A 23,381-nucleotide genomic window follows, 5' to 3' on the forward strand; every position below is an offset into this window, starting at 1 on the left:
GGGGAGGGTATGTGCTCTGGTAAGCACTGTGAATTGTGCAAGACTATTGAATCTCAGATCTGTACCTCTGAAACAAATAATGCAATATATGTTAAGAAAAAAAAAGAAGAAGAAGAAGAAGGTAGCAGGAGAGGAAGAATGAAGGGGGGGAAATCAGAGGGGTAGACGAACCATGAGAGACGATGGACTCTGAAAAACAAACTGAGGGTTCTAGAGGGGACGGGGGTGGGAGGATGGGTTGGCCTGGTGATGGGTACTGAGGAGGGCACATTCTGCATGGAGCACTGGGTGTTATGCACAAACAGTGAATCATGGAACACTACATCTAAAACTAATGATGTAATGTATGGGGATTAACATAAGAATTAAAAAAAAAAACTAAGTGGGCTAAACTGTCTTGAGTAGCTACAGCCAACAGCAACTTACATCTCTTTAACATAGTTTTCAAAATCAACGCATCTTCAAATGTGTCAGCACTTCATGTGTCAGCAGGTACAAGCGTTGCCTATTACTCTGCTCTGAGCTGAAAATCCACCTCTTCATACCTATCAATGGGCTACCACTAACTGTGTAATTCCATTGTGATTAAAACCCCCGGATTTTTAGCTCATAGGTGCCTTACATGGGGCTAACACGAAACTTCACCTGTGACTCAGTGTTAGATGTGGGAGGAGGAGGAGGGTGGGAGAGGATGGCTTAAGGGAGTTGCTTCACCTGTGACTTACCTAAAACTATACACTCGCTTTGCCAATATCCTCTCAGCCCATTTAGTGGAAAACTAATTAAGAATCTCGTTTTGTCGAGCTACTTAACCAATGAGATCACATGGAGGGCCCCTAACGTGGCGAAGTTTTACAGAGACCACCATACTTGAGAAAGAGCTCGAGTTTATCAGGCATTAGGGATCCTCAAGCTCAGGATAACTGCCTTACCCCACCTCAGTGTAAGTATTTGGGTGGGGTCTCCAGTCAACTCACCAACGAAGCTCTCTCTCGAAACGCCCACTCACCAAATTTCCCCTCCCTCTCCCCTGACCTGGGTGGCGATGTAAAAGGACTGGAAGGTTACATCGGAACCATAACTCTCAGCCGGGGTCTTCTGGCCTCCGAGAGTTAGAGGAAATGGAAGTGGCTTTGGTAGCAACATCCGCAGGACAGAGGAAACCGAAGTGAAACCGAGCCTGAAGTGTTTCCCTGTCCCGCCACCCACCCAACTCGCCACCCCCTCCCCGTGAAGGCCTGCAGAAAGAGGCAATTCGGAGCCCCTTGGGTCGATGCCCAGAGCTCCCCGCTCAGGTCGCTCTGCCCGACCGCCTTTCCAGCCCTCCCGCCTCGGGTCGAGGCGGGCCCGGCGTAGGGGCACCAGTCCATCCACGCCGCGGAGCCACCCGAGCCCGGGCGGGGATGAGCTAGGCGGGGATGAGCTGCGCGGGGACGCACGCCCGCCCGGCACGCGCAACAGTCCGCTTGCGCCCGCGCGCTGCGCTCGTTCCCCAGCTCACCGCTGAGACTGTTACCTCCGGCGGCCTCACCTTCAGAGGAATGAGAGTCCCGTAACCCTCTCCTGGTCGTAACCGGAGACGGCTGGAGCAGGGGCTGGTGTGACTGCTGCTGCTGCTGCTGCTGCTGCAGGCGGGTAGTCCTTCGTGTGTTCATCTCCTCGGCTCTCTGGAGTCGCGGCTGCCTCCGCTGCCGAGACCGAAGGTAGTAGGCGCTTTCCCTCACTTCCTCTTTCGCAGAATCAGGCCGGAACTCTTCTAGCGGGACTCGTCTTCTCGCCGGGGACTTTTCTTTGTCCACTCGGGGCTTGAAGTCGCCGTACACTTCTGGTGGCTCTTCTGAGAACCTCACTTCCCGCCGGCCGTGGCGCGACGGCGAAGGAGTTCCGTACGCAGGCGCGTCACTGCCGCCGCCATTTTGAGGGGCGAGCCGGCCCTTTCCTTCCCGTAGCGGAGCTCGGGGTGTGACGTACATCCCCCATCCTTCCCTCCATCCTTCCCTCCCCGGCTCCGCCCGCCGCCCGTCCCCCGCCATGGTTGTTGACGTAGCTTGAGTCGATCGCGAAGGTGGTTTTGGGGTCCTTAGATTCTCCTGCCGTTGCTGGCGACGGCTCTTCGGGGTGTTGGGCGGTGGTCGCGGCGGTCAGGGCGGCAGTTGAGAGTCACCGGGGCCGCCGCCTGCGTCGTCGCTGCTGTGCTGCAAACCCGCCTCTGGGCCCATGGTGTGTCCTGAGGGCTGTGGGAGAGGCAGTGCCTCTGCCGGGTCAGCTGTTGCGGGTCACTCCCGCCTCCTGGCTGAAGGCACCAAAGAGGAGGAGAAGAGGGAGGACGACGTCGCTGTCCTTGGCCTTGGGGGAAGGAGGGAGGGAGGGGACGACGGAGAAGGGACAATTGGCTGGGCAGATTGCTTTTTCTAAACCGAGCTGCTCGTGGCAACTGTTGCCCGCACGCAGGAGACGCCGGTCCTGGCCCCCGGTTCCGAGTCTCTTGGAAAGGCCGAGCGAAAGTCGGTTGGAGAAGTTTCTTTCCTCGCCCCCAGGCTGTTGCGCAGTTTTCCTGGAACCTTTTTGATCTACGCTAGCTTAGCCATGCCTTTCTAAGTGTTTCTAGTAGGAGTGATGGTTTAAAGATACTTCTACAAGTGCCATCTTTTCTTGGAAAAATTTTTAGTTTTAAGGTCCTTATGAAGGCAGCCAGTTTTAATTTTTAAGTCACCTGTTGAGAGTGCAAAATCGTATCTACAGACACGCACTCGGATGGATTTACATTTGCAGAATTTATGCAAACAGTCTTATTCCTGGCTTTCGTATAAAAACTCTCACTGTTCAGAAGCCTTACTAGTGCTGTGTTACGGACTTTGAGAAATAAGCAAATACTTTGATTAAATAAGAGCAATGTAATTTTAACTTGTGATCCATTATTTTGATTTTGATTTTGGGTATGATTTGATCTACTGAATTTTACTTAGGGTTCCCTGCCTTCAGTTTACCGAATAAGAAAACATGGTAGGGCGCCTGGGTGGCTCAGATGGTTAAGCATCTGCCTTCGGCTCAGGTCATGATCTCAGGGTCTTGGAATCGAGTCCCGCATTGGGCTTCCTGCTCCTTGGGGAGCCTGCTTCTCCCTCTGCACGCCCCCCCTCCCCGGTCTCTCATGAATGAATAAATAAATAAAAATCTTTAAAAAACAAACAGAAAAAAATCTTTAAAAAACAGAAAAAGAAAACATGGTAAAAGCTATTTGTTTCACCTCTCTATACCATATCTACAGATGTGGCTAATCTGCAGTTATTTAGCCAAATTTAGACATGGAGGTGGTCAATATTTGGGAGAAAGATTAATATTTACCTCAAATATACACACTTGTCTTTTTTTTTTTTTTTTCCAGATTTTATTTCTTTGACAGAGACACAGCGAGAGAGGGAACACAAGCGGGGGGAGTAGGAGAGGGAGAAGCAGGCTTCCCGCTGACCAGGGAGCCCTATATGGGGCTTGATCCCAGCAGTCTGGGATCATGATCTGAGCCCAAGGCAGACACTAAGAACTGAGCCACCCAGGTGCCCCCACACTTGCCTTCTTGAAGGGCTTTCTAGAATTGATTTTAGTGAGTAGATTTAAGAAATTGTAATTTGGGGAACCAACTACAATGAATGATTCTGAAAACTTTGAAGATGTTTATTTCAGGTATTTTAAATCATCTTAGAATGTTTTTCTGCGACTCATTTGCTTAAACTGGGCAAAAATTTCAATTTAATGAAATCTTCAGGTGTCTTATGTTTTCACTAATAGTTCATAAATTTGGCCGCAGACACAATTACATGCTTTAGAGTCACCCAGATTTTAGCCTGTCAGGAGCTTAGTTTTGTTTATAATATACAACATAGCCAAAGAAACTGGAGGAAGAGTGACAAAGGAGATGCTACTATTTTTTTAATCTTTCACTTTAAGGGAAAATTAAAAGCGTATTCTCCTTTGCCAGCTTGGGTTAAATGATACAGTGTTTGGAAAATTTGTGGGACTTAATTCTTCTCTGATAAAATGCTGAAAAGATTGATACTTGGTAATATCTGGCTTTGATTTTATTTAAATAATGATTTCTCTATAAGGTGCCTATTGCTCATTATTAACATAATAAAAGTTTCATAATGTAATTATTTAAAGGGTATAAAACTATAGTATTAATATACAAAGTTCATACTATGAACATTAATGCATATTTAAGTACCTCTTTAAAACATTTACCAGTACAGTTTTTTGGTTTTGGTTTGTTTTTGTTTTGTTTTTTAAGATTTTTTATTTTTTTGACTGAGAGAGACACAGTGAGAGAGGGAACACAAGCAGGGGGAGCGGGAGAGGGAGAAGCAGGCTTCCCACTGAGCAGGGAGCCTGATGCGGGGCTCGATCCCAGGACCCTGGGATAATGACCTGAGCGGAAGGCAGATGCTTAACGACTGAGCCACCCACGTGCCCCACCAGTACAGTTTCTATGTAGAAACTTGGACACAGACTTTTAAACTTAGGTTTGGGGACTTATTAAAAAAAGAAAGGACAAGAGGTTCTATATATTACTGAACAATCAGATTAGATGATCTTCATATTACTGAATAATCAGTACTGTGTTATACAAAACCCTTGTAAAGGCTTAGGAAAGAGACTAATGGCTTTGGCTTTCCAAAGAAACAAATCAGGAATCTTAAAATCAGAGGCGCATGGTAACTTTAACACATATATTTGCTTAGGATTTTCCCTCTTTTGTCTAGGTAATAAGAATACATATTCCTAGCTCTGCCATACCTGTCTCCCACACCTAGCAACCTTACAAATAACTTTCGTCACTGTGAGGTAAAGCTAAACTCTTGTCAAACCAGATTTTCTGCTGTAGATGTTTTCCAAACTACAAGGGTGGCCCAAAAGAGGTGACATTAGAGGCAGTAGATTCATAGCCAATAGTATAAGGGACTTGCTGGGTCACCAATACCAAGAAGGGGCATGAGCTCTGGATGTTAGTTCGGGAATTTGAGATATATAGAGGAATTCAGCGGATCACAAGAGAAGACAGGTAAGAGAAGAAATGATTATAACAAGGAATTTAATTCATATATTTATCAAACATCTGTGTTGCCACAGCATAGATGTTTGATAAATGTATGGATTAAATTAATGTGTATTCTTTACCCTTAGGGAATTTGCCATTTATTAGGGGAAAGATATACACAAAAAATTATAATTCAGATTAAATAACTGGCATCAATTTATATACCTAGCTGTTATCCCTAGGTCTAGAAATCCAGTGTCAACAACAATGGATTTCTAAAGTAGCTATTCTAAAGGAAACATTTTATTTTAAAATAATGTAATTTTTGTACATGAGTTTGTTTAGGGTAAGCATTTATTTACTGAGAAAGCATCTATCAATTCTTTGTGCATACATTTCTGGTCAGGTAGGGAAAGAACTTTATATCTTAGTAGAAAGGCAACCTTGTTATTAATAAGTTAAAGATAATTAAAATATTAAGAGAAAGTAAAGAAATAGTAGCTAACTCCATTTATTCCCCATTCTCACGAGTGATAGGAAAAATATTTTAAAGACTGTTAATACAAATGAAAACGTCTAGCTAGAAATGTTATACTGAAATTTAAAAGAGTTAAATTCAACAAAGTGAATGGGATATAATATTCTTCCACTTATTCTTTGTTGAATTAGAAATTGCAGTCAATTACTAAGCAGCATCTAGGAGTGTTCCCAAATTCTGTGATTTCTGCAGAAAAAATGAGAAGATGAAGGCACCAAAAATCACCACTACATGAAGAATCATAAACAAAATAAATATTTGAGCTTCTGCTGTGTACTAGACAAACCCTGTTCTAGGTGCTGAGGATATAGCAGTGAAAGAATAGACCAAAATACAACCGTCCCTGCCTTGGAATTTACATTCTATGGGAGTCAGATAAAAATCAAAGTAAGTAAAATAGTGTATCGGTCAGAAATGTTACGGAAAAAATGAGGAAAGGAAAAGTGAGCTTTAAGAGGGATTTCTTCTGTGTTGTTTTGTGTTGGTGTTGGTCAGGAACAGGAATTTTAGACTTGATTGCCTATGACCGATCATGTGTTCTAGGGTAAATTCCTTGCCCTCTCTCAATCTTCACATTTATAGAATTAATCAAAATAATAGCTATTTTTTATTCATCATTTACTACTGTCATTTAGCAGATACCCTTACGTTCATTAATCAACACGTTTACTCACAATAACCTTATGAGGTATGTAAGAGCCTTGTTCCCATTTGACGCGAGCAAACTGAGGTTTGGATTAAGCAACTCGTTTGGGGACACACACGTAGTAAAAGTAGAGGCTGAGTTCCAAGTCACATCTGACTGGGGCTTGCTATTACTGGGTAGTGCCCCTCACCGAGTTGGTTCCACGGGTTCCAGCTGTAAATTTGTAAGTGCTAGAGTTGGTGGTTGTCTTGCAGGGGTGCGTACCTTCCTGTGGGTCTGCAGGGAAACTGGCCCCGGGCGGTTCTGCTGCGCGTACTCACCACGCCCCTCGCCCGGGCTCTGGCGGGTGGGTGGGGAGTAGAGGGAGGGGGGTGCGCACTGGGAAGGAGGAGGGGTGGGCCGACTACCAGTCCCAGCATTCCGCGGGCTCCTCCCCTCCCCACGGAGGTCGTATCACGTGGACAGGGACTGGGACGACATTCTGATCGGCCGCGTCCGAGGAGGGCTAGAGCCGGCGTCGTGGAGCAGAAAGAACATCCGAGGGGCTCCCCTGATGTTGACAGTTGACGGTTTAAGACCCTGCTAGAATTTGTAAGTAGATAAAATATATATACAACTTTTCCGTGTGCTAATATTTGCTCAGATATCTTCTTTGGAAAGATTTTTTCAAAATGATTCCTCCCCACCCCCACCTCTCTATCGCAAAAAACCTTAAACGGAACAGTTTGGGGGCATATTTTTGTTTTGGAGTAAAAGAAGAGAAATCAAATCCTATGAACATTAAACAGATTAAGGTGGGAATAAATGTTTGGTTTGGACTTTGAGACGAGAAGCAGAATTCTTATAAGGCTCAAAATACAAACGGGTAATCGGCCAGTGTAGGTGGCGATTACTTCCTTTACTTGCGTGCCTAACAGGATCTCGTTATTCGTCATCTTTATCCTTATAAAATAGTACTCTCCCCCCACCTTTTTTAGCCTTAATGGTGCTAAAAAGGGCTAAGTTTGAAGTTTTGGTAAGACCCTACAATTATTACTTTGTTTACATATTATATATATCTTCTCAGTTGCATTTCATACCCGTTGTGAAAGTTTACCTCTTTTTCCTTCAAGAAAGTGTATAGTACTCTATCAGTAGTGCTTGTTAGATCTTCTACATAGATACAGGAGTTATCTTAATCTAATTCTACATACTGCTTTTGTTTCAGTTTTACTTGTCTCTAGGTTTTAGAACATTTTATTTTGGATCTGTATGAGAAATCCTTGTCTCTATTTTTTTTTTAATGAATTGGGACTGTGGTGGGGAGCAGGGAAAAGAATTAGGGCCATGGAATCTATCCATATTTATCAGTTTCATTTTTTAAAGCACATGATTAGCCTGTATATGGCCAGTGGAAAATCATTTAATGAAAAAAGGAACTTCATGGTAGAAGAACTAAGAATGTTCTTGGAAGTACCTGTGTGGATTACAACGGTTTGAAGACTGACATTTGCTATGGAAACTTCAAGTGAGATCCTCTCCTCAGTAATTTTTATTACGTTGAAGGCAGAGTCCAAAACTTGATTACCACTTTTACTGCTTGTTCATCACATAATGATGAGTGACTCACTTAAGCTCTGTTTCATTTATCTTCCTTACCAGCATAGAGAAAATACTCACCTGAGAGCCGAGTAACTTACAAATTTAGCTAATAATATTGAGGATTTGGGGGTATTTTTTTTTTTAAGATTTTATTTATTTATTCACGAGAGACAGAGAGAGAGAGGCAGAGGGAGAAGCAGGCTCCCAAAGAGCAGGGAGCCCGATGTGGGACTCGATCCTAGGACCCTGGGATCATGACCTGAGCCGAAGGCAGGCGCTTAATCATCTGAGCCACCCAGGCGCCCGATTTGGGGGTATTTTAATAATGTATTGTGTCTTGTATGTAATTTGTTTTTGCCTAAGAAGTTATTTTAAACTGTATACCATGGAAATCCACGTTCTTCTGAAGTGCCACTTAAATTTCCTGAAGGGAAGTTTGCTCAGAGAGGCCTTATCTGCTTTCTGTTTCTCATTTTGTATATGGAATTTAATTGTGTTAAGGGGCGCCTGGGTGTCTCAGTTGAGAATCAGCCTTCGGCTCAGGTCATGATCCCAGGGTCCTGGGATTGAGCCCCACATCTGGCTCCCTGCTCCACGGAAGCCTGCTTCTCCCTCTCCCACTCCCCCTGCTTGTGTTCTTTCTTCTCACTGTCTCTCTCTCTGTCAAATAAATAATGCTTTTTTTTTTTTTAAAGATTTTATTTATTTGAGAGAGAGAATGAGATAGAGAGCATGAGAGGGGGGAGGGTCAGAGAGAGAGGCAGACTCCCTGCTGAGCAGGGAGCCCATCTCTGTCAAATAAATAAATAAAATCTTAAAAAAAAAAGAATTTGTGTTAAAATTTTGTTAGTATTCTACATCTTATGGCTACTATTGTGTCCCAGAAGACGTAAGTCCACATAGTGACCATACTTTAAGTTTTGCACAGCAAATCAAGCTTTTTGTGAATAAAGATGATGGCCTCAACATTCGTCATGAGTATAGAGTTTGGAGTCAGAGCTGAGTTTGAATTCCTGTTCTGTCACTGTGTGACTTGGGCAGTCTGCTGTATTGTTCTGAGCTCCTTTTCTCATCTGCAAAGTGGAGAGTCATAGGGTTATTTGGAGTATTAAATGGGACAGTTTAAGGACTCAATAGATGGAAACTGTAATACTAATTGGGCTAGGGGCGCCTGGGTGGCTCAGTCGTTAAGCGTCTGCCTTCGGCTCAGGTCATGATCCCAGCGTCCTGGGATCAAGCCCCACATTGGGCTCTCTGCTCCACGGGAGGCCTGCTTCTCCCTCCCCACTCCCCTTGCTTGTGTTCCTGCTCTCCGCTCTCTCTCTCTCTGTCAAATAAATAAAATCTTAAAAACAAAAACAAAAAAACCTAAAAAAAAATACTAATTGTGCTACTTTGCTCTTTACTAACACTAAAGGAGTTGGTCCATGATTTTGATAATCAAAATAGAAAGAAAATTCGCCTATAATTTCAACAGATCAAATTTTTTTTTAAATGTACTCATTTAGCCCTTGACTGTAAGTATACATAGTGTAAATGTAATAACCTTTTTGCAAAAAGTCAAAAATTTAAAAGATTGGTTTGTTAATTTCTGAGAGTTTTGTTTTAATTATATAAATAGAGCTGTCTGGGTCTGCCTTTATTCTGATCTACTAGTGAAGAACCAGCAGAACTTTCCTTTAGCACAGTTTCCGCTTGCTCTCCCCATTCCAAAAAATAAAACCACTAGTGGCACTGTTATTTAGTAGTTCAAATAATAATAGTTTTTGAGGGCTTCTTTTGTGCCCTCATAGTGGCAAGTGTAGCACGTTATCCCTTTAACCCTCACAGTGCCTCTTTCTCTAGGTAGTGTTATTCCTTTTTGTGGTTAAGAAAACAAAGGCATAGAGATGAGTTCACCAACAACTGCTCAGGCCCAGGCAGTCTGACTTTAGAGGACAGTGCTGCAAGGGATTTATCTTTGCAGCTTCAGTGTATGGTTGTTAGGTCATATATGTAGGCAGGAATTGATCCTGGAGGCTGAACTTACAACTTCTTTGTATAAAAGTATAACAGTATCTGTAACTACTGTAACCACTTCAAAAAAAATTTTTATAGGAAAATAGTGAAGAATAGGGAAGTATTGACTGAACAGATGAGGCATTCACCTATAGTTTTATTAGTTGTGTCAGTGAAAGTATGATTTATATACAAGATGAGTTATTAAAGTTTTCTTTTTTTATTAAACATAGGGTCTTCAGTGAAGGAAAACTTCTTCAAAGCAGTATTTCTCAAACTTTATAGTGAAGCCTTAGAATCATTTGACAAATCTCTTAAAACATAGCCTGCACCAGCCTCTCAAAAGATTCTGGTTAAAGGAGGTCTGGGGTCGGGCCCAAGAATTTGCATCTCTAATATGCTCCAAGATGACGCTAATGATTTCCAGCTAATGAGTTTAGTAAGAAGACAAATATTAGTGGTGGCTCTCTAGATTGTTGGTTTGACAGTGAAACTGGTTTTTAAGCACTATCCTTTGCTAAAAGGACCGAGGATATTTTTTGAAACATAGTTGACTCCAGAGCTGAAGCAGGGAGCCTGGAACATCTTGCAGTGCTTGAAATTAAGGAAATGCTCAAAAAAGTTTAGGGGCTTGTTGAAAGGACACAGGAACCAACTTGAAGGAGCTTCTAATGGCCAAAGTTGGACAATTTGAGCAACAAAATGAATAATGGTAGTATTGGATTTTAAGGCATGGAACAAAGTAAGTATCCATGTTGAATGGATATAGTCTAATAAACAAATGGAAGAAGGGACAACTCTTACTGAAGAAGTCCAGTGAATGAATGAAAAGCAAGAAGTAGAAAATCATCGGACAAACAGCACTGTAGTAATTATTGCAGACAAAATCCAACTGTAATGCTAGTGGATGGAAGTTTGAGGAAAATCAGGGTATTTACATGGTTTGAAAATATCTCTCCTAAGATAATTGTTAGCTGCAAAGGAAAAATAGTAACTTGGCAGTGGAGATACCATATTAACCCAATGATTGAAGTTAGCATCACCTGTAGTAGGACATGGACATCATGAACTCAGTGATATGATGCAGTTAGGATACAGCATCATTTCTGTGGTGTTATTCCTGCCAAAAATGCAATCTGGTTATTTTTCTGATCATGAGAAAACATTATACAAACCCAGATTGAGGATCATTCTACAAAATAAGTGACGATTATTTTTCAGAAGTGTCAAGGTCACAAAGACTAAGTAAGTTCACAAAAGACAAAAGAAACTGTAAAGACTAAGAGACTGTCAACAGTTTAGAGATTGAGGAGAATTAACATTAACAGTTAAATGCAATATGAGATCCCAGATTGGATCTGGAACAGAAAAAGGGCATTAATGGAGAAACTAGTGAAATTTGAAGTCTGTAGTTTAGCTCTGATTTGTACCAATGTTTTTTTTTTTTAAGATTTTATTTATGAGAGAAAATAATACTGGCATATTTCTTTTTCAAGATTTTATTTATTTATTTGACAGAGACATAGCGAGAGAAGGAATACAAGCAGAGGGAATGGGAGAGGGAGAAGCAGACTTCTCTGAGCAGGGAGCCCGATGCGGGGCTCGATCCCAGGACCCTGGGATCATAACCTGAGCCGAGGGCAGACGCTTAATGACTGAGCCACCCAGGCACCCCAATTCTGGCATATTATGACAATAAATATGGTGCAGAGGAGGGGGCAAGACTTAGAAACTTAGTTTTAAATACAGCTACAAATAGCTGTGTATTAACCTTAAAGGTTTTACTGCTGGTGTTTGAAATTGAAACTGTAGATAGACTTTGAACCATGACTTTTGGTCCATTAGAGCAAGGTCAATTGAAGTGTATGAATAAATGTCTAAAGCACTTGTTCCCTTTTAGGGTATGCTAGCAGTCCACACATACACCTGTTTTGTCTGTCCGTTCCTGGAGTGAGAGGGGAAACATTCAGCAGCTGTTTCCTAACTCAGGATCATTTTTTTTTTGTTTGGCTCGTGTGTTCTTCATAAGAGGGAACAGTATATGTGGTAAGTCATGCTGAAGATTGTTATCCATATGTCTTCTCTAACTGATTTCAAGACTACCGAATTAGAAATAGTTCCTCACAAAATAGTCTGAAGACTTTCTAAGGAGCATTTATTTTCATAATATATTTTTAACAAAATTATTTTAGATTATGTGAATTTAAAAAGAAGGTTCCTGTTTATCCCCATGCTCCTGAATTTCCTGTCATATAAATTCCAAACTATTTAACAAAATACGAAACTTGAATCGTTTGACTTTGTGTATGAAACATATCAGAGAAATTGTCTCATAAAAAATAGGTTTTTTGTTTTTTTTTTAAAGATTTTATTTATTTATTCATGAGAGACAGAGAGAGAGAGAGAGAGGCAGAGGGAGAAGCAGGCTCCCAAGGAGCAGGGAGCCCGATGCGGGACTCGATCCTAGGAGCCTGGGATCATGACCTGAGCCGAAGGCAGACGCTTAACCATCTGAGCCACCCAGGCGCCCAAAAAATAGGTATTTTTGATTATTGGTTAACCTTAGAATATAATACTCCATGGAAGAAAATAATTAAAATGGGAACTCACAGTTTAAAGCATTTATACTTCTTCTGTGCATCTGTCTTCTGATTTTATATATTATATGAGGAGTTAGCAGAGGCTGAATTCTAAGGGATATGTTTGCCTGGAGAAGTCACCCCAATCCTGACTCAGTCTGAGACTTACATTATCCTATCATAAAAAGAACAAGAGAATTTTTGTCTGTCAAAGGCAGATTTGAGCTTGCTTACTAACATCCATTCAGGAAATAGCAAAGAATGTAGAATCAGGATATTTAGAGAAGATAATTATTTAATATGTATTAAGCTGCCATTATTAGTAGATACAAATTTCAGTGGATTAGAGTTGCATTTTCATTTTGCAGTTAAAGTGCTATTTTCTAAATTTTGTCCTAAGTTTCAGGAAGAATCTTAAATTTACTGTAGTTCTTACACAAAAACCTGAGTTATGTTTTCCTTTTGTAAAGCATTTGTGCAGTAGAGAAACTCTTTAAACTTTCGTTTTTACCCACTGTTGGCAGGTTAAGAGGTTTGAAAACCTTGCTTCTTCTGTGGGCCTTCCAGAATTTCCTAGGAACTCTACATGCAGTCTTTTAGTATCTATCTGAAGGCCTTTAGCCTTTACCCAAAGCATCGCTTCCAATCTGGATTCCCTGGACATCTGGAAGTCCTGTAAGATTTTTCTCTATGTAGCCGTAGTACTTGGCATTGAGCCAACTACGCAATGGCTCAATGGTCCTACCAACTAAATGGTTGGATTTCTCAGTAATGTAAACAATTATGTTTTGTTTTTTTTTTTAAAGATTTTTTATTTATTTATTTGACAGAGAGAGAGAGAGCGAGAGCAGGAACACAAGCAGGGGGAGTGGGAGAGCGAGAAGCAGGCTTCCTGCCGAGCAGGGAGCCCGATGTGGGACTCGATCCCAGGACCCTGGGATCATGACCTGAGCCGAAGGCAGACGCCCAACGACTGAGCCACCCAGGCGCCCTAAACAATTATGTTTAATGATCAATAGAGAAATGGTGGTTCTCAAGGTATTTTCAGCATTTCTACAAGCCTAACAGTAATCATATATTTACTTTAAATCAGCTGCTTTTAACGTAAGCTGACAACGACTTGAGGAAAGAAACAAATCCAGAATATCTAAATCTTTCCAACTTCATGATACAGGCATTTTGAATATTTATCTGTAATTTAAAATACTGAAAATTTCTAAACCAGGGCTAGTAACAATAATTTTCTTTCTTAGTTTTGATTGGCAGATTGACATTGGCAGACGTCTGATTAATAAAAATGAGAAAATGAAATTATTACAAGAATGCTGGTTGTTTAGAACATCCTTCCAAAATGAGATCTGAGGAGGGGTGTGCTGGGATAAAAATTACATTTGGTAGTAAAATGATTAGGAACCATTAACAACCTAATGGTTTGGGGGAGTCTAAAAGTATTCTCTTTCCAGAAAAAAGCACAACTGTACATAAAAAATCTCGATGTAATTTCAGGGGGTTCGGGACTCCCTAAACCTATCCTAGATCTTTTTCTGTGGTTGTGGAAAATTGTGGTAGGTGATTTTCTCCACCCCCACCTCAGTATCTACACACCACTGAAGAGTAGCAAACAGCTTGTGAAGGGGCTTTTTAAAGCTTAACTGTTGCTGTTTCAAAAAGGCGGTATCTTCAGTAGCTAAGAGTACAGGCTCTGGAACCAGTCTGCCTGGATTCAGATACTGATTTCTCTGCAGTGACCTGTGACCTTCGCAAGTTGCTCAACCTCTCTGTTTCCTTAACTATAAAATTGATTATTGTAAGGATTACATGAGTTAATACATGTAAAGTACTTAGAACGGGTCGTGGTCCTTGGTGTTAGTTATTGTTAGTAAGCATAATTATCTCACAGACAAAGGATTACTGTGGAATACCTGGCCACGTGAGGTTCTCTGGGCTACAGCTTACTTGGAGGAAGGGTTCCTTTTTCTAATTTAGCACAAAGGCACCATGTGAAATAAAATCCTTGCACACAGATGCAGGCCTTGTTGGGAATATGCCTAGATAAACTTTCTTTTCCATACCAGCATTAGGTAGGCTTCTTTTATTTTTATTTTTTTAAGATTTTATTTATTAGAGCGAGCGAGCATGCACAAGCAGGGGGAACAGCAGGCAGAGGCAGAGGGAGAAGCAGGCTCCCCGAGGAGCAGGGAGCCCGATGCGGGACTCCATCCGAGGGCCCTGGGATCATGATCTGAGCCGAAGGCAGATGCTTAACCGACTGAACCACCCAGGCGCCCCAGACTTCTTTGATTTCTATGAAGAGATAGTTGCTTACAATTTTATGAGAAAAACGAAGATCTATATCCTTCCTTTTTAAAAAAAAAAAAAAAAAAGATTTTATTTATTTGAGAGAGAGAGGGAGGGAGCACAACCGGGGGAGGGGGGTAACAGAGGGAGAGGAGAAGCAGGTTCCCCGCTGAGCAGGGAGCGCAATGCGGGGCTCCATCCCAGGACCCTGGGATCATGACCTGAGCCGAAGGCAGACGCTTACCCGACTGAGTCACCCAGGCATACCGATCTATATCTTCTGTAGTCTCTTTTTTCCTCCATATATTAGTCATCCTCTGGGCAAAGTAACTACTGCTGCTCCTCTTGGCCACAATGTGGAATTTTGGTTTTGCTAAACCTGTTTTTCTAGCCCATTGCTATTTCCACTCTACTCTTTTTTACAATTATAACATATTGAATAGAGATTTTGTAAGCTGTTAGGACTTAGGATACAGTGAACCTTGTACCTCCACTGAGTTAAAAAAAAATTGTTTTTTTAGATTTTTTAAATTTAAATTCAATGAACTAATTTAGTGTATTATTAGTTTCAGAGGTAGAGTTTAGTGACTCATCAGTCTTATATAACACCCAGTGCTCATTGTATTGTGTGCCCTCCTAAATGTCCCATCACCCAGTTACCCCATCAGCCCACCTCCCAAAATTATTATCTTTGAAATAGTTTGTATGCCCTCCCCAATCATATCCCCTTTCTTCTCCCATCAAAGGTAATGATCATCCTTGTGCTTATCCTTCTTTTCTTTATAGTTTTATTGAATATTCCTAAATAATATATTAAAACTCTACATAAATGGAGACTGTATAAGTGTATGTGTGTGGAAGGGGATGTTCTACTTTTTATTTTTTTAGCTTAATATTCTTGAGTTTCATCTGTATCTGTATGTGCAGTATTCCATTGTATAGCCACAATGACGGTTTTTTTCCCCACCACTGTAGTAAAACAAATATCTCAATAAAGGGAGTCAAGTCAATTTTTTGGTTTCCAGTGCATAAAAACTATATTTACACTATACTATAGTGCATTAATCGTGCAATAGCATTATGTTTTTTAAAAATGTATATACCCTAATTAAAAAATAACGTTGCTAAAAAAAATGCTAACCATTATTTGAGCTTTCAGTGAGCCATAATCTTTTTGCTGGTAGAGGGTCTTAGCTCGATGTTGATGGCTGCTGATGGCCGGGATGGCTGTGGCAATTTCCTAAAATAAGACAACAGTGAAGTTTGCTGCATCAGTTGAGCCTTCCTTTCATGAAGGATTTCTCTGTAGCATGTGATCCTGTTTGATAGCATTTTACCCACAGTAGAACTTCATTTAAAATTGGGAGTCAGTCCTCTTAAACCCTGCCACTGCTTTATCAACAAAGTTATATAATACTCTAATTTTTTGTTGTCATTTCAACAGTCTCCACAGCGTCTTCACCAGGAATAAATTCCATCTCAAACTACTTTCTTTGCTCATCCAAAAGAACCAATTCCACATCATTTAGGTTTTATTATGAGATTACAGCAATTCACTCAAATCTTCAGATTTGACTCCTAATTCTAGTTCTCTGGCGATTTCCACCACATCGGCAGTTACTTGCTCCACTGAAGTCTTGAAACCCCTCGGTCATCTATAAAGATTGGAATCAGTTTCTTCCAGAATCCTGTTAATGTTGATTTCGGCCTTTCCCCGTGAATCAGGAATGTTCTTAATAGCATCTAAAATGGTGAATCATTTCCAGAAAGTTTTCAATTTACTTAGCCCAGATCCATCAGAGGAATCATTCTCTATGGCGGTCATAGCCATATTTCTGAAATAATAAGACTTGAAAGTCTAAACTACTCCTTGATTCGTGGGCTGCAGAATGAGCATTGTGTTAGCAGACACAAAAGCAACATTAATCTCATTGTACTTCCTCAGAGCCCTTGGGTGACCAGGTGCATTGTCAGTGAGCAGTAATATTCTGAAAGAAATCTCTTTTTGAGCAATAGGTCTCAACAGTGGGCTTAAAATATTCAGTAAACCATGTTGTAAACAGATGTGCTGTCCTTCAGGGTTTGTTTTTCCATTTAGAGAGCACAGGCAGAGTAGATTTAGCATCATTCTTAAGGACCCTAGGATTTTTGGAATGGTCAGTGTACAATGGCTTCAACTTCAACCTCTAACAACAGTCGGCCTGTCCTTTGAAGCCAGGCATTGATTTCTCCTCTCTAGCTCTGAAAGTCCCAGATGGCATCTTCTTCCAATAGAAGGCTGCTTTAATCTACATTGCAAATCTGCTGTTAGTGTAACCACCTTCATTAAGGAAGTTAGCTAGATCTTCTGGATAACTTGCAGCTTCTCCATCAGCACTTGCTGCTTCACCTTGCACTGTTATGTTATGGAGACAGCTTCTTTCTTTAACCTCATGAACCAACCTCTGCTGGCTTCAGACTTCTGCTGCTTCCTCACGTCTCTCAGACTGCATAGAATTCAAGAGAGTGAGGATTTTGCTCTGGATTAGGCTTAGGCTTAAGGGAATGTTGTGGCTGGTTTGATCTTCATTCCAGACCATTTAAACTTTCTCCGTATCAGCAGTAAGGCTGTTTCACTTTTTATCATTTGTGTGTTCACTGGAGCAGCACTTTTAATTTCCCTCAAGAACTTTTCCTTCACATTCACAACTTAGCTGTTCGGTGTAAGAGGCCTTGTTTTCAGCCTGTCAGCTTTGGACATGCCTTTCGCACTATACGTAATCATTTTTAGCTTTTGATTTAAAGTGAGAGGCGTGCAGCCCTTCCTCTCACTTGAACATTTCGGGGCCATCATGGGGTTATTAATTGGCCTAATTTCAATATTGTTGTGTCTCCGAATAGGGAGGCCCGGGGAGAGGGCAAGAGACGGAGGAACAGCCAATCAGTGGGGCAGTCAGAACACACACAACATTCATCAAGTTCACTGTCTTACATGGGCATGGTCGCAGACACCCTAAAACAGTAACAGTCGTGACATCAAAGATCACTGATCATAGATTACCATGGCAAATACAATTAATAATGGCAAAGTTTGAAATACTGTGAGAATTTCCAAAATGTAACACAGAGATACAAAGCGAGCAAATGCTGTTGGGAAAATGGTGCCGACAGACTTGCTTGATGCAGGGTTGCCACAAGCCTTCAGTTTTTAAAAATGCAGTATCTGAGAAGCATAGTAAAGGAAAGTGCAATAAAACGAGGTATGCCTGTACCTCGATTTATTTATCCATTTTACTGTTCGTGGCCATTTTTCCTGTTTGGTTATTGCACGCAGTACTACCATGAATATTTTCATTCATGTGTTTAAGCACAAATGTGCAAATTTTCTAGGGTATATACTTAAAAAGTGGAATTACCAAGTTGTAGGAAACGCATATCTTCAGCTTTACTAGGTAATGCCAAATTAATTCCAAAAGTGGTTGTACTAACTTATGCTTCTATGGTATAAGGATTCAAATTACTTTTTTGTTCTTTTGTTTATTGGGCATGTACAGCAGTAAATAAAGACAAAAAACCTTGTTCTCAAGGAGTGTATATTTTTATAGAAACAAATAGCTAGAATATTTAATATATCAAAATGGAAAATGTAAAGCAAGAAGGGGATGTTATCTTGGCTGCTGTTGGATCCATATGGGGATTAGAGATTAAGGCGATGAAGTACAACCAGGAAGCCCTGGGCTTCGTTTAGTGGTCACCATAAACAGAGCTACAGGTATGATGAGATTGGTCGGTCCTGATTCTTTCAAGCCAAAATGGTAGTGAAGCTATGAGTAGGGCAGGGGGGTAGTGCAGTTTGAGAATCATGCTGGGAGCATTTTCAGGAGGCCCTCTTTACTCATTTATTAGTGGTAAGGCTAAGGAGTGAGCGAGGAGGCTGGTGGATAAGTAATCTTATTCTGAGCACTTAGTGCTTTGGGGTCCCCTTTTGATTCTTGCCCATGGTGGTTTAGAGGACCAGGGGAGGGGCTGTCTTGTCTGAAACATAAGGAACACTAAAGTTCTCTTAATTCAGGAATACTTGGAGCTCTAATGCTTTGTTGACTGTTGAAGTTGGAGAAATGAAGGTTGGGGGAGGGTGGAGTTATTCTGAGTATTTGGAGCTTTAGGGCTCTGACACTGCCTGGGGGTGGTGGGATGGTTTTGCCTAGAGTATATACAACCCCAGTTGTCAAACTTGTTAATTTTTGCCAGTCTGGTGGATGTGAAATAGTATCTTGTTGTGATTTCAATTGCATATCTCCTTTTCACTCTAAAAACCCCAAATTCTTTATCTCTTCAATGTTACACTTAGCCGTATAACTTTACTATTAACTTTTATGTTGAACCCCATGGTTGTGTGGGTTTTATTCATTATCTGTTCCATGTACTAAACATGCAAGATTTCCTAATTCAACAACGGAAACTTTTGTGGTGGCTCTTGTCAGTAGACCCTCAGGGAAATCTGTTATGCCCTGTATTGTCACTACAAAGGTTACTGAGTCAGGAACCCTGCCATACCTTCTGTTAACTTCGCCTGAGGAGCTGAGCTGGTAGCCCACACCCATACAGTGTTATCTAACCTCAAAAAATACTTCAGTGTACCTTCACTGACCTGTCTCCCCTCATCCTGGGCTCTCATCAGAATAGGAGCCCTGTGTTGGCAGCACTGTCAGAGGCTCTTCGGTTGCCTTTTAAACTTGCCATTTTAAAATCTGAGAATCACAGCTGCTGTTGACAGTCTATAAGGAAAATGCTTTGTCTGACCATAACTAAGGCTGTGACTCCTCTGCTTTTCAGGCCAAATCTTTATACAGTTCTAGCACTCACGCCTTCCCCAGTGTTTCTACGTGCTCTCACAGGATCAAGCCTCAGATTTCACAAAGAGAACACTGGAGAAAAGCAAGGTATATGTCGTATTCTGATATGTAGCACTTCCTCGGTGGCTATGTAGTTGTTCATACATCCTAGGACCCCACCTTTTTTACTTGTTATATTTAGTGTCGTGAAGGATTATAAAAGTGATAGTATCTGCAAATTCCAGCTGATTTCTAAATATTTTCCAAGAATTGCTCAGAGCTATTGCTCAAGACTATACCTTACTTGCTTTCTTAAATATGTAATGTGCATAAACCTATAAAGATAGATGTGGGTAATGAGATATGCCCCTCTTGGTTTCTTTTTCAACCTTCAAAAGGATTTCCTCCCAACTTCCTAGAGTTAGCTATTAAGATTTCCTGATGATTTTGTAATCCCTTTTCCTGGATGGATTAAAGTCTGTTACAGAAAAGCTGTCACCATTGTTAATGTTATCCCACACATTACAGGAATACCATATATGGTACCCATTTCACAGAAAAGATACACGAGAAATCTCAGAGTTTTACTAGATTAAACATGATGATACAGACTTTACTATTACTAGAGTGCAGAAGGAGTTAGAAAAAAGAAACAATCCTAAAAATATTAAGCTAGTACAAAAATTTTTTTAAAGATTTTATTTATTTGAGAGGGGGAGAGAGACAGAGAGAGAGTGCACACATACATCAGCAGGGAGAGGGAGAAGCAGATTCTCCGCTGAGCAGGGTTTCCGATGTGGGGCTCGATCCCAGGACCCTGGGATCAAGATCTGAGCTGAAGGCAGAGGCTTAACTGACTGAGCCATCCAGGCGTCCCAAGCTAGTACGAATCTTAAGTGAACCAGAACCCTTCCTAGTGCCCAAAATAAGCATAAGAATAACTCCCAATGGATAAATTGGTGTGATCCCCTATGAAATTGTCATAAAGAGACCCACAAGACAATTTTCATCCACCTTGACTGGCCCAAATGATTTCCAAGTGCATGTTTCTAATATTGTGAGCAACTCAAAGCCTATATGAGTCGTCTGAAGTTTTATCATTTACAGGTGTGTGAAGCATTCCCAGACGCTTCAACCAACTCAGCATCGACTACTTCTCTGTGACTGGGTCTTGATTAAGGTCCTCCCAAGAAAGACTTCATTGGATCCACGCTCAAGAGGACTCTACTAGGTTTTCCTGACCCCCTACATCATTGTAAAGTGCCAAGGCCTTAAGACGTGGGTACGTGTATTACAACGGCGAGTGCCAGCGCCCACAAAAGACCCAGTTGGACCTGTCAGCTCCTTTGTTTCACCAAGCAGACATAATAACTTACCAGCAAAGCAGAGTAAGCCACGTGCCTCTGCATGACACCACCAGCTGATAACACACAAGAAAAATAACCAATTTAGACTAGAGCCCTATCTTTTCTTGAGAAGCTGGGATTTGAAGGAGCTATTCTGAGATCTGTGCTGCTAGTGAGTGACTGATAACATTATAGACTGGATTGGTCCCTGAGTTCAGAGACTGAGTTGCAATTGAGTGAAAAATAGACAACGACATCTTGAAGAATTGCACGGAGGTGCAAGCCAAATTTAACTCTGGTCGCCAAGTATTGTTGGTTGGACTGAGAAATTGCTAAACCAGACCTGTAATAGGACTGGTTATTTGAGTATCTCTCTTTGTCATTGTTGCCTTTTACTGTTACATTGCTTTCTGTGTTATCTCTCTAAGCCCAGATGTTCTCAGATAATTCACATTGCCCGGACTGTGGACAACAGTGGTTCCCTAGTTTAGAACTAGGCCATTGGTTGTACCAAACTGAACTTGTTGAAAATGAGTGTTACCAAGTATTCTTAGACCGTATTAACAGAGCGGATTATTGCCCTGAGTGTTACCCTGATAATCCTGCTAATAGAAGCCTTGTTCTTCCTTGGTCTTTCCCACTTGAGTGGGCGCCCCAAAATCTTACTAGATGGACCTTTGAAAAAGCTTGCCACCCGTTTCTTCTGGGTCCTCCACTGGTTAGAAAAAGGATACATGACTCTAGAGTAGCTGGCTTTAACCCTGCATTGCAGTTAATCTTGACCAGAACAGACAAAACCTTGAACAAAAAACTTGGCCAAAACAAGTAACTTCTTAAGCAGTCAAAATTAGGGAGACTCTAGAGTTTGTACTAGTAGCTCAAGGAAGACTGGGAAAATGAATCCTTTCTAAATCTGATCTGGACTGTCACTACCTTGGGGAATTGCTTAAATTGTTGGATCTGCTCCCATCGGCTACACATACTTTGTTCAGCATGAATTTAATCATAATTCCAGTCAGACTGTTCATCTAGAACCAGTCTAATCTACGTGCCCTATGTTTTGGAATTAGCTTACCCATCCTAAGAAGCTCCACAGCCTTATTACGGATGTATGACAGGATAGTCTAGTCCTGGAGGAGAGGCCCTGTACTCTGTGTACCATAATGATACTTTTAGTGATAACTTTTGTGGGAAAGCATCTTTGTAGCTGGATTATAGATTATTCCAGTAAAACAGCTAGATAGTTTAGTAAGAAACTGCATTGTTCTCCATTCCACCTCTTACACGTTAACCAGTGGTAATATCTACACAGGATACACACAAACATGCAGAAATGCCACTATCTTTACTTGACTCTATATAGCAAAGGCTGTCCTGTTTTTATGGTGACTGAACTTCGAATGTCCTCCTCTGGAAATGGAAAAGTACTTATACTATGAGATAGGTGACAAAAGGAGTTACCAAGCTTAACTCCATAGACACTATGCGGAAGCATCTTTCTGAGAACTAACAGTGTCTTGCTGGACATTGACCACATTCTGGCCTTCACCTGTTGATGAGAATCATGGAACTAGAGTATAGGAGAAACTTAGAAAAATCTGCTGAAAACATCTCAGAGGCCATTGCACAATTTTTAAATTCCACTTAAGATACTAGATAATCCAGTGCTTGTGTAGCAGCTGGACAATGTTCCTAAGGTCCCAGGCTCTTTCTGTTCTTCCCACTGGGATCCTTATCGTGGTGGCTTTTTGTCCTCATAGTTGCTTCTTCAGTGAGTATAGTGTGGCTGTTACTGTTCCAGACATTTCATTCCCAATCAAAGGCTGGAAATACGAAGCAAAAGCTTTTTCCTTTCAAGTCTGTGTCTTTTATTTGGGAAAAAAGTCTTTCTCAAAAGTCCCTCCCAGATTTCTTCTTATATCTCAGAAGGTACTGGTTCACAAGCCTGGGAAGCCCAGCAAGGAGGAAGGGGGTTAGCAGTGCCTGGGTAGGGCCCATTGTCTCCCTAATAAAATCATGGCTCTTTTAGGAAGGGAGAAGGGAGGAGTGAATAGCTGTTGGTGTGCAACAAATCATGCCTTGTGGCCACATGTTGTAAAACCTAAAGTTATTTGTTCGTCTGTATAAAGGATGTACCCCAGAGATCTACCCTGTGTCTGCCTTATGTCTGTCACAATGGAAGTTCTCTCCTGTTACATTGCTGAATAAACTGTGGACTGCTAAATTGAGTGAAGACTAGTTAGTTTATCATTGACCCTTGGTTAAGAACTCCCTTTACTGTCCTAAAGCTCTTTCTACAAAGTGAAAATTTACTTAGAGCTATATTGCTTTTGATCACTGTTATTGGTCCCTAAATTTTTTCAAACACATACTGACAAACACTCTACATACATGCAATTTTAAGTATCAGCAAAATGTTTTAACCGAAGATTGTTTTAACCAGTTTCTCCTTTAAATAGTTAAGAAAAAGTAAATGGATTTGTACTGTTGATTTCCAAATCAGTACCTGGATGAGCTTGTTGGAACATGCGCATTTCTTGATCTTAGAG

At 41.2% G+C, this 23,381-nt stretch overlaps 3 protein-coding genes across 9 annotated transcripts in view; 2 read left to right on the forward strand and 1 right to left on the reverse strand.

Moving 5' to 3' along the window:
- The window catches only part of TOR1AIP1 (torsin 1A interacting protein 1), a 35,303-nt gene extending 33,012 nt beyond the window's left edge, over positions 1-2,291 (reverse strand). The window contains exon 1 of one of the 4 annotated variants that reach the window (XM_081824792.1): positions 1,502-2,291. In XM_081824792.1, coding sequence (XP_081680918.1) covers positions 1,502-2,033 — 532 coding nt within the window. In that variant the 5' untranslated portion in view covers positions 2,034-2,291. The remainder of the gene's footprint in view (positions 1-1,501) is intronic. The other 3 variants (XM_081824790.1, XM_081824793.1, XM_081824791.1) reach the window with 3 other exon arrangements.
- The window catches only part of LOC102728534 (torsin-1A-interacting protein 2), a 41,852-nt gene continuing 20,040 nt past the window's right edge, over positions 1,570-23,381 (forward strand). The window contains exons 1-2 of one of the 4 annotated variants that reach the window (XM_031031173.2): positions 6,670-6,807; positions 11,696-11,841. The gene's annotated coding sequence lies outside the window, so the exon portion shown is untranslated. Of the gene's footprint in view, positions 1,704-6,669; positions 6,808-11,695; positions 11,842-20,632; positions 20,769-23,381 lie in introns of those variants that run through there. The other 3 variants (XM_081824794.1, XM_031031174.2, XM_006736279.3) reach the window with 3 other exon arrangements.
- LOC102728226 (torsin-1A-interacting protein 2) lies at positions 20,766-23,060 on the forward strand. The gene has a single exon (XM_006736278.3). It carries the CDS (start codon positions 21,266-21,268, stop codon positions 21,659-21,661), a length of 396 nt encoding a protein of 131 aa, XP_006736341.1. The 5' UTR covers positions 20,766-21,265; the 3' UTR covers positions 21,662-23,060.

Source organism: Leptonychotes weddellii, chromosome 6 (genome assembly GCF_054177405.1).
Source record: "Leptonychotes weddellii isolate Sample4059 chromosome 6, ASM5417740v2, whole genome shotgun sequence".
Taxonomy (NCBI): Eukaryota; Metazoa; Chordata; class Mammalia; order Carnivora; family Phocidae; genus Leptonychotes; species Leptonychotes weddellii.